At 36.6% G+C, this 11,774-nt stretch overlaps 1 protein-coding gene across 2 annotated transcripts in view; it reads right to left on the bottom strand.

The window, feature by feature from the left end:
• Slc6a15 (solute carrier family 6 member 15) overlaps nucleotides 1-11,774 on the bottom strand; it is a 53,920-nt gene that overhangs the window by 17,668 nt on the left and 24,478 nt on the right. For both annotated transcript variants that reach the window (XM_028754597.1, XM_028754596.1), the window contains exons 3-6: nucleotides 11,580-11,737; nucleotides 11,097-11,223; nucleotides 9,197-9,378; nucleotides 1,564-1,674 (exon numbers count right to left, since the gene is read on the bottom strand). In XM_028754597.1, coding sequence (XP_028610430.1) covers nucleotides 1,564-1,674; nucleotides 9,197-9,378; nucleotides 11,097-11,223; nucleotides 11,580-11,737 — 578 coding nt within the window. The remainder of the gene's footprint in view (nucleotides 1-1,563; nucleotides 1,675-9,196; nucleotides 9,379-11,096; nucleotides 11,224-11,579; nucleotides 11,738-11,774) is intronic.

The following is an 11,774-nucleotide window of genomic DNA, read 5'->3' as shown; positions in this document are numbered from 1 at the left end:
AAGGAAAGGAAAGGAAAGGAAAGGAAAGGAAAGGAAAGGAAAGGAAAGGAAAGGAAAGGAAAGGAAAGGAAAGGAAAGGAAAGGAAAGGAAAGGAAAGGAAAGGAAAGGAAAGGAAAGGAAAGGAAAGGAAAGGAAAGGAAAGGAAAAAGGACCAGAACTAGAATTTTTTACATGGATCCTTAGCCCAAACTAAAAATGTTAATTTATGCTGAAATTTTAAATGCTAGTTTCATTTAAAAGGTTACATCAGTTCGAAAGTACCTACTAAAATCAAACTGCAGAACTGTTTGACAACCAGTTGTGAGCTTAGAGAGTAGTTTTCAGAAGTTTACCCAGAAGAATGAGTTGCACTGAACTCAGAAAACACTTTCTTCAGTGCTCTGAGTATAAATAGTTTTGGTCATTAAGTATGTAAGGCTTGAAGCGGATTTTAATTCTAAGGTGGCTGAAGTTTATGAATTTAAAGTGGCGTTCACTGGAAGTTCTGAAAGGCACCAAATATGAAAGAACACTTTTGAACTACAGAAGAAAACCAGACGCCCACATCAGCATTTTTGCTCCTACAAAATGAATACAAACTCAGAACCAGACATGCAAAGAACACAGCTTCTTTTACCTCCTAACAAGGCAGCTGACAAAGAATTCCACAGAAGCTAATCCCTTCTGCTTCCCTGCTTCCTGGACCACCCCAGCTCCACATTCAGCCTTTACATAACCTCCAGTGTCTCAACTGTTTTACTGCATCTTATGACTTCCTTACCAGAGTGTTAACGAGTTAATGGTGAGCTGATACCTTAATTTGGTGAATCACAAAAAACACATACACTCCCAAACCTATTTCTGTTTTCTGTTCCGTTAAAAATAACAAGGCATGATTAAGTCTACAAGTTCTTTATGAGTAACCAGGGTCAAGATACACAGTAATAAGCTTAGACCTACTTCGTAGAATAGTGGTAAGAATTTCACACTCTCTATGAATCTAACGAAAATTTTCCTGAAATGTGTGTGTGTGTGTGTGTGTGTGTGTGTGTATGTGTGTGTGTGTGTATAAAGATTCCAAAGCGTACCATTATAACTAAGACTCCAGGGGGCTAAAACATTCCCCAGAAAACACTACTTCTCTATGAGACAATATTCTGGGGAAAAGACACTCAGGAGTTTAATATTTTTATTAGTTCTTCTAGCAGCAAGATACTGTTGTTGATGTTGCAAATGACCAGTTAGTTCCTCAAGTTGGATATGAACCCTTCAACTAGAGGGTGATGGGTAAATGTAGATCGAAATTTCCCAAATTTATCCATGTAAAAACCATAAGCTATTTTGTAAAGAGAATGAATTTTCACATGTAAATAATGACAATCTTACTCATTAACCAGAATGGTAGGTTTTAAAAATTAAAAGTGGAGCCAACTGGAAATACAGAAAGGCCATCTTTCTGGAATTGTTAACAAACTGTAGTTTAGAAATCTAAATATGTTGATGTTGAAACAATTGGCCCTTAAGCATAGCTATGGGGATATCTTTACAATAAATGCACTGGAAAACAAGATATACATACATACCTTAGGGGTGAACATGTGTCGGATGCCATCAACTGAACCATTTAAAAGGAGAGATCTTATTAGGAAACAAATAAGTACCACATAGGGGAACAGAGAACTAAAATACATGATCTGCAAACAAAGAGATATGGCAATTGGTTAGACACACTAGTCACCATTCTTAATAGTTAAAACTACACTCTTGAGAGCCACTGTTTAACACTAGTGATAACAACTCCTAAAGTCACTTTTTAAGGAGACTGTTCTGGATTCAGCCTTCTTTAAAATATTAGAGACAGAAGTCATTGTTTAGACTGGTTCATATTATATGTATTTATGGGGGGCAGCACAATTCAATACATGTATAAAACAACAATTTTAAGGCAATTAACAATTTGGTGTGAACCTCTAAGTTCTTCTCTTATAATTATTTTAGGATAAGCAGTAAAATGTTCTAAATAAGATCCACCCCAGTGTGGGGCAGAATGCTAGAGTGTGTTCTTCCTTTTGACTTTTGGGAGCCGTTGTCCAAAAGATTTTAATCCTTCTTTCCCTCCCCCACCTCTAGAATAAACACGAGTCTGCCCTTTACTTTTCTGTAATATACTTCATTAGCATCCGGACAGAGCACTTAGAGTTTATCTTTCTCTTTGTGGTCTACTCCACCTAAGTTATGCTCGATATATATTTCTGTAAATGACAGGACTTCACCCCATTTAGTAGACGGATAATAGGCATTGCGTGCATGTGTGTGTGTGTGTGTGTGTGTGTGTGTGTGCGCGCGTGTGCACACACACGCAGAATTTTTAAAAATATATAAAATATATTTTATATCTAATCTATGCTGCTTCAAATAGCAGTATTGAATTCTACTTAATGGCTAAATAGTATTTCATTATGTGCCCGCACAGAGAAACACTGACTTACTTTTCCTTCAGTTAGTGCAGAAATATAGTGTAGGATGAATGGTGCTGCTGTGCGTAATGAATATTTAAAAGCAATATTTAGGAAAGAAATGTCATGAATTTCCTAACAGGTCCTGGTCAATGTTTCACACACATTTTGAGCTATGTTTCATGGCGAATTCGTAAAGCTCCCGATGTACTGAGTAATTTGGATGCATCACATTCACTGTAAATCCTTTAACCATTTATTTCTGCAATGTTTGCCTCTGAGGAACTCAGCAAATTGCTATCACCCAAAGGAAACATTTTACCCAGGCATTAACTATCTTCTTGAAATATCCGCGTGGGGGTCTAATACGTCTAAAACATCCCCACTGGAAAAGCGACCTTCTGAAATTTCCCTCCAAGCTATGGCCCCTCCATTTCAGAAAATGGCCCTAGACACCCAGTTGCTGAAGTCAAAGAGGCATAGATTTCCAAGGCAATCTGCAATATGTTCACGGTTTCCAGATCAGCATCCCGGCTGTGTTGTTTTCTGCTAAATGCAACCTAAGTGTTTCTAATAGCATTGAACAAATTGCTAATTGCTCCCTCGCCTCTGCAAAGCTTTAACCTGATATGCTTTCTTGCTGCAGAGCCCAGGCCCTCAAGCTCTTGCCACCTGGTAGGCTCAGCAGGACCAGCTTACTGCCTGCTTCTCTTCAGTAGTCACAGAACCATCTTCTCCCAGAAGTCATCCTTTGCACCTTGAGACTTCTTTTTCCAAACTGAATCCACCATCTGCTGTCACTTCTGCCAAAGTAGAGGTGATCTCACCTTGGAGATATCACCATTAGGTGCAGTTTTGTTGGTGGTGTTACGTAGCCCTGCCAAAGTTACCTTATTTGAGTTTTCTCACGCTCGGGCCACCAATAAGCTCTGTGAGAATGGAGGCCATGTCTTTCTGGGTCACTACCAGATCTCGAACTCCTAAAACACTTGCAGACACAGAATAGCTACACAATATGGATGTGTATAAAGAGGAAAGGAAGGGAAGTTGGGGGAATAAAGGGAAACTCTCAAAGCAGGGGAGGCCTTGTAGTAGGGACTGTGTGAATCAAGTAACTTGCCATATAAAACAAGATGCTTGTGGGTACTTTCTCTGTCGTTTATCCTCTGAAAGTCATACTTAAATATAGTGAAGATATCAAGAACAAGTTTGTTTTATGTGTAAGAAAGCTAACATTTTAAAATCAATATTTTAATAGAATAAATCTATTTTCATTAGTAAAAACAGACATCTTTCCAGTAATCTTTGATTAATCTTAGATTGTCCTCTACTTTGACAATATGATCTTATTTCTTAGTTTTTCCTTGGTAGGGGTGCATTCAGAACTAGGGGTTACTCTTCCGTTTCTCTCTTGATGACTAACATTCTTTCAATCTGCGAGGCCCCTGGGTCTCGTTCGATCGTACCTCTCAATCATTTTAAGGCTACCAAAAGCATGAAATCTTGTCTGCACATTTTTAAATCAAACACAATTTGCTGCTTCCTAACTGACTTGAAAGACTTTCCTGGTTCTCAATGTATTTCCTGCTCATCTTTCCTCCAGACTCTTCCCATCAGCTCTCCTCTGCATCTCAGAGATCCAACATCTATGCCTCTTTGGTATGGAGGTTTCTAGAAGTCTGATATTAAACTTGTCTGCTGAATTGTTAAAATTCTTCAGATCTTTACAGTACTCACTATATATAACAGCCCATGTTTTGACCAGTTTCTGCAGACTCTTCAATGTCCATCAGCAATCAGGTCACAATTCTTACGTTATCTCCCTCCCTCTCCTCAAACTGTGTGTCAGAGTCACAGGAGAGCATGTAACATCCTCTGGGCTTGACGCATGCAGGATTCTGTGCCTACAGAGACCTGTCTCTGAACCTTCCGGTAACTTTCCTCCGACAATCTTAGCAATGCACCCCGATTACCCACTTTGTGAAACCTCCCAAACTTCAGGATCATTTCAATAACTGCCTCATGCGCATTCTCTTTTTCTCCATTATTATACTTAATACAGCAATTATCTGCCAGGCTCCTTACACCATGGGTTTTATGAAGACAGAGACTACTCGATTAATATCAATATTCATTAGTGCACAGTGTATAGTAGCTCATTAAAAAATAGAGTACATTAAATAAATACTGTACACAAAATACTATAGATAAAAGAGAAACTTTTTATAGAAAATGTAAGGTTTCTTTTGTATATACATTCTCTAAAATACAATATCTTTATTGTATAATATTTTAAGATTACATTTTGAATATCTGGTCCTAATTATCTCCATTTTATACTGGTCTAATACACATTTGTGTTTAAACACACAAATCTGAATTTGGTGTGTTCTTAAGGAAAAATGAAAAATATTTCAAATTAAAATGTGAAAACTGTCAAGATTTCAAACAGGTAATTACTATTAAGTATGCCAAACCATTGGCTGTACTATTCTCTAAGCAGATAAAGGTTCATATACTTAATTTAAAATTCTAAGAGTTAAAAGAATGTTTCTTAACTAAGCACTATGCAAAGTATCCACAGTTTTCTTAAAGACAAATTTACATTTACACAAATAGCTATATTTTATAACAAAATCTTTTATGGAATTGTTAATAATTAAGTCAGCCGCATATACCACAGACATATGTACAATGATATATGAAATTGCTTTATTGTATATTGCTACCTAAATCTCTTGCATTTATACATTGGTGTTTGACACTGCTATTTATACATTGGTGTTTTACACTGCTACTTGTACATATTTCTGCAAATATGTGGTTTGCGTCTGTCACTAGAATAGAAACTTTATAAGTCCAGGCTTTGTTGCTTCTTGTATTTCTAGAATTAAAACAGTTTCTAGTAAACAGCAAGTATTCAATACTTGTGCTAAATAAATAGATAGTGTCCATAAGCCTTGTACAGTCTAAGAGTGTATTCTCAGAATAGAGAAGTGAAATATGTTCCTTTACTAATTTTAAGCCTCTTAAGAGTTGTCAACCAAAATATTTTTCACAGAAATTACCCTAAATGAAAGATTAGTTTATCAAGCAAAGTATTATATAGTATATTTCCATTGTTATACTACTGAAATTGGAAAATATATAAAAATCTCAATTAATATTCTCTTTATATTAAAATGTTTATTATAAATACATATTGGGAAAAAAATCTTACTTTTGAAGACTTGGTTACCTGGCTTTAGTTCTGTCATTTATTAGGTACTTAGTTCTGGACAGTTAACTTACTCCTTTGAGATTTATCAACTTTGTTGTGAATTAGAAATAAAACATGTAAGCCATTTGACAGAATAAAGAAAACAACATATCCAACTTATTTAACAGAGTAATACATTAATGATAAAGAAATGCTAACAAGGAACAGCACTCTGGAGCTGGAGCAAGTTGAGAGCATTTTGTTTCAGTTTTCTAATCTGGAGGCAGGAATTCAATAGAACATAACAAGGGCATACATAGCCAATGATACAATACTTTGGTAAAATAACTAGGTAAATGGAAGTGTCTGTGAGCCTTGTATAGCCTAAGAAGTACATATTCTCAGATCAGTAAAATGAGATATGCTCCTCAGTTTAATTTTAAGCCAATCACAATAATGTTGAGCTGTCTACTGTTGAGGCAAGCAATTTCATTGACACCAAGCATCATGAAACATAAAGAATTTTCTTTATTTGAGGGTTTATCATCACTCTTTTTCCCTCTATATCCTGATGTTTGGTCATGGTCCTGTTCTTTGTGACTATGCTGCTTCCTTTTTATTTGATTGGCTGTTGACTGTGATCACAGACCAACAATTCATCTTCTCTATCATAAAGACAGGAAAAGAAAAGCTCTCAGAAGTCAGTGATGTAGTTGGCATATGGGCCTTGCTTACCTGGCCAGAGAGTCTATCAATCTTCTGCTTCTGTCACTCTGGTTTCAGTTAGCATCCCTCCCCCAACTCCCTGTGTGTATTTGCATATCTAAGAAACTATATGCCAAATTCTCATCTTTTGGCAAGGACTCCTTTAGGACAATTTACACAAGCCAGCCTCCAGCACTCTTCTTTACCCAACTCTTGCATAAATTGTTTAATGCACATGCTGAGCTTTACATTCATCCTTTATAATGTTCCTCTTATTATTCCACACTAAAGGAGTCCATCTATTAAAACATTTATTACAATGAGCTTTCGGCCCATCTGGACTGCGAAATCATTTCAGGATAAGTATAAGCGGTTCAGTGGAAGAGACCCTGAATTTTATTAGAGCATCCTGTACAATACAACATGGCTTTGTTTCAAATTCTGTCTCAATGTCACTCTCTCCCTAAGGGCCTGTCACTGAAATAGTAAATCACATGTACTAAATAAGTTGTACCTCATTCTACTGATAAATTTGTATTACATGATACCAAAGACAAAACAGGAAAGTACCACCAATATAACTGAGAGGAAATTTCAAAGAGTCTCAATATAAAACTTAAATATTTGATATGACACAGATGTCAATTAGTTTGAATTATCATACATTCTCCTCCACAACTCCAGCATAGACTTTGTACTTCATACATGTATACAATCGTAACTGGTAAACATAGCATAGTGGAAACTAATATATATACATTTTAAAAAATGAAATTATTCTTTAAGTTATAATAGAACTCAAACTCAGGAAATGTTAGCAAACTTGATCATGACAGCTTTTCGATGTCTATGCCTGTCCAGAAGTGGCCTACATAGCAACTATGTGCATGTGACTAGATGTGACTTAAGAGCTTATTCCTTTACTTATAATCTCACTTCAGTGACTCCTACATAGGTACACTCAATCAAAGCACTGTCTAAAATTACTAAGTCGTTAACACTTAACAAAAGATTTTAAAACACTTAGTTGGGTTATATGATATGCTCACCCACTGCCATACAAAATAACATAGCAGCCACAGCAGGAAGAGAGGGGGGGCGCCAAGAACATGTCAACTGTGATTTACAGGCTAAAATGGCATCAACATTTCTTACTAAAATTAAATTAACAGGAGGCAAATGTGAATTAGACCAACTTCTGCCCATTTTCATTCCCATTCCCAAGCTACCATTTAGTGGGCATAAATATCACACTAAGAAGCAGCATAGAGTGTCCCATCCACAGCCTCTTCGATTAAAGACAGGAGACAGCAAGACACGATGCTATTTTACTACCACATTGTGGGTGGGAAGATCCTAGTTCAAGAAAAGCTAGGCTGTATAGAAAGACCCGTCAAAGAAAAAACAGAATAAAAAAAAAGAAAGATAAAGGATATTACCGAAGAAGTAATCTCTCTCTTCTCTCCTCCCTCCCCCTCCCTCCTTCTCTCTCTCTCTGTCCCTGTCTCTCTGTCTCTCTCTGTCTCTCTCTGTCTCTCTCCCTCTCTCTCTCTCTCTCTGTCTCTCTCTCTCTCGCTCGCTCCTCTCTCTCTCCCTTCTCTTCTCCTCTCTATATTTGTGTACCTATTTGAGTCTTCAAACTGATTTCTCATGAACTTTAAGTATATCATCCAATTTCTCCAGCCTGTTTTTAAAAATCAGTGAAGTGGTTCTGGAAGTAATGACTGCTTCTTAGAGCTTTTAGGATTATGTAAAATAGAAAGCATTACAATTCCCAGAACAACAACAACAAAAAAAAACATGTACTAAGTAAGCATCAGTGCGTAATACTGGTTTTGCTCAAATCACCTGTGCTGATGTCAATTTTTTATTATTGTATTTTTATTATTTATTATTATTTCACATGCTTTATTGTTATTACCTATTCTTGTCATTGATAATAATCGAGTAGTCCATCCAACTGTCACTCCGCTAACTGCTGCTACCCTATGATACCTAGTTAGACTGAAAAGATGGATGATTATAGCTACACTTTGAAAAGAAAATTTATTTTATATGTGTATGTATGTATACACACACATACACACACACACACACACACTGTCAGGTGCCAGTGAGAAGAGCCAACACTGAATTCTTGCTATGAGGCAGCTGAGACATAAAAGGGGCTTTAAAACAGAGGCAGTTATAAGAATAAGACTCTGATGCTTTTGGAAGCAAAAGAATGGACAACAATCAGGTCCCTGGCACATCATTCTAAAACGAAAGGAGAAAACCATATAGACTTCACGCTTCCACTGATGTCCTTTTCAACTACAATATTTTTAAATTTGTATTTGGACTGGAAGGAATGCCCTTTTCACCTTTTATTTATTCTGTGTTGCTAATTTGAATTATTCTAACTACTTGAGGGCAACAAGAACTTTAAGAAACACACAACTGTTCATAAGGTGAATATTCACTGAGCAATTACTTGTTAAAACAGTACTCTAAAAAAGGAAACGATTAAAAAAATGAACAAACATTAAAAAGCAACTTCTTCACTCTATCAGTTTCCATGATTGGGCTGACATATACTCAGAGAATTAAAGCAGCAGATAATGAATAAGTAGCAAAATAAACAGATGTTCAAATGCTGGAATAAAAAGTATTATAAATGATAGTAAATGTCACTTTAATTGTTATTTATATCCTTTTTAGACACATTATTTGAAGCACCACTTTTGGCCAATCTGTAGATACCTAGACAAAGTACTCAAACAATTTGTCAGTTGAATTTGTTGATGTAGCTGAAAGGGATTGACAGTACCCATAAGTGGTGTTTAGCAGAATGAGGAGAGATTCTAACATACTAACTTTTCCAGAGGATTGAATGCCTTTGATCATGGCCAGACAAACCATGACCCAGGCAGCCAGCAGGCAGACAGTCATCTTCCAGTTTAAGCCTCCACTTTCAGAGATGGAACTGCTGATATCCAGTGCTTCCCGGTACCAGTAATAGGTGGTGGCGGAACTTTTTTCACATTCTGGCTCAATATCTGTGAGGGGAAAAAAAGACAAAATGCTATCATTCAAACGAATACTAAGTTGTGTTAAGCAAGTTATTTGGACTACAACTAATTTAAGCTTGCAAACAAATGAGACTCAGACTATGGTTATTTTATTTGGCTTTGGCAATTACCTGGAGCAATCCCTAATCTACTCTTCTAACTGCTGGCCTGGCTACCTTCCCAGCAGGTACCCCAGATACTTTCTGTTTCTCCTGACCATGCGCTTATAGTTCATCTCCCCTCATGGCAGCTTCCTCCTCTCTCCCTTCATCTCTCCCCAACCCAAGGAGGTCATTCCAGACCCACTTACCTTTAAACCCTCCAGCAACTGGCTGTAGCCAATTTTATTTAACAAATAGGTTTTTTTTGTTTGGTTGGTTGTTTTGGTTAAGTTTTTCAAGACACGGTTTTTCTATGTAGCCCTGGCTGTCCTGGAACTCACTTTGTAGACCAGGCTGGCCTCAAACTCAGAAATCTCCCTGCCTCTGCCTCCCAAGTGCTGGGATTAAAAGTGTACGTCACCACTGCCCTGCTGGCTTAACCAATACTTTTGAAGCAAGGAAGAAGGTTTACACAACAAAAGCTGGTTAAGTGTGAGAAGTCACTTGTAGGCCCAGGCCTTCAGATATAGAATTAAGCATGAAGATACATAGCACCAGACCAAACCTCAACAGTTCTTCCTGTTTCCTAGGAAAACATTAACCTCACACCAGCAATCCTGTTTGCAATGCGCAGCTAAAATTTGCAAACTTTGTAAAATCAGCAAACAGGGTATCCTCTTTGATATGTATTAAGAATTCCTAAAATATATGTGAACTTTATACATATATATATATATATATATATATATATATATATAATTTATTTATTTTTTCAAATTGTAATTTATATTCATTCACACATTTGGGACTGGGAGGTTGTTTGGAACACACCCTCATATGTGAACTTCTTAGAGAAATAGTTAAAACAAATAATTCCAGTTTCCACTACCAGAACCATAATTATCAGACACACTAGCACTACACAGTCCAGTGCAGTAGCTGCTGGTGAAAGGGATTTTGTTGAAAGTCTAGAATGAAGGGACATACGCAGCAGTGTAAAATTCAAACAGCCTTGTCAGAATTGCTGCATGAAAACGAATGTAAACCCTGATGCCAACAAAGCAACACTTGCGTACATTGCAAGTTCAAATGCTAGTCTTTCCTATATACTGGATTAGATAAAATGTTTCATGTGCTACATTTTACGTTTTTCAGTATGACTCAAAGAAAAAATTTTAATTTCAGAAGTGACGTGCATTCTATAGGAAATGGTTCTTTTTAAGATTTAAAAGGTGAAAACTACAAAACAGTAGCGCCAACTGCATTAAAAACGATAAACTCAGTTCAGTCAGGGTTTTGTTTCCCTTTTGTAGATTTTAATAAATATGAGGCTTACCCAGGGTATTCAGGGTTTACAACAGAAAGCTTGCAAAATCGTTTAACCTAAAGCCCTAAAGCCTTAAGTGCATTAAATTAATCTGAAAAGAGTCAGTAAAATTAAATGATGTCTACTTTATCTATCTGAAGTGGTCATTCCAAATGCACAAGAAAGCCTATTATGATGTTCCACCCACCATGGAATTTAAAAAGCAAAAAAGAAAAGTTTTTGACTTTACTGATCTTTAGAACGTTAAATATAAGGAGACAATATAACATATGTCTTACAAGTATGAGATGCGTTTTTCACCAGAGGGCATTGATCCCAAGGAAGAGGTTGTTGAAAAGACTGAGAAAAGTAAAACAATGTCCAGCCAATGATGACATTGTAGTAGAGAGCCACAAAATAGCACACCTGCAAAAGAGAAGGATGTGATTACATCATGCATCCTTTGTCACTCCTCTTAATGCTGTGAGGTGGAATTCACTCCGCCTAACAATTTTTAAGTCTTCATCTTATTTTTTGTTGTTGTTGTTTCTCAAAGACATGATCTTTTCTTTAAAACAATATTCCTGAGTTGAACTTTTAAAACACGTTATGAAATCCAGGTATTATTCAGAGTCATAGATAGTTTTATTTAGTAAGTGTTCTATGTCCCAGTAGCTTCTAAAACATGATTGCACAGACAATGACCCAGAGTTTACAGAGATGAAGATTTCATCAATCTGAACCAGCCCAGGTAAGAGCAAATGTCACAGAAAGAAACTTACCACACAGCTTGCAAATCCAATCCCACCCAGTTTAGGGCTTATGTAATTCCAAACCCCGATGCTGCCTCTCCGAATTCTTTGACCCACAGAAAGTTCCAGGAAAAAGAGTGGAATTCCTATCACTAGAAGAAGTATTAAATATGGCAAAAGATATGCACCTAAAGAGACAAGATCAAACAGAATGGGGCATATTTT

Source organism: Grammomys surdaster, unplaced genomic scaffold (assembly GCF_004785775.1).
Source record: "Grammomys surdaster isolate TR1022 unplaced genomic scaffold, NIH_TR_1.0 126028, whole genome shotgun sequence".
NCBI lineage: Eukaryota > Metazoa > Chordata > Mammalia > Rodentia > Muridae > Grammomys > Grammomys surdaster.
Note: the sequence above shows the minus strand (reverse complement) of the source record. Positions and strands in the feature narration are given on the sequence as shown.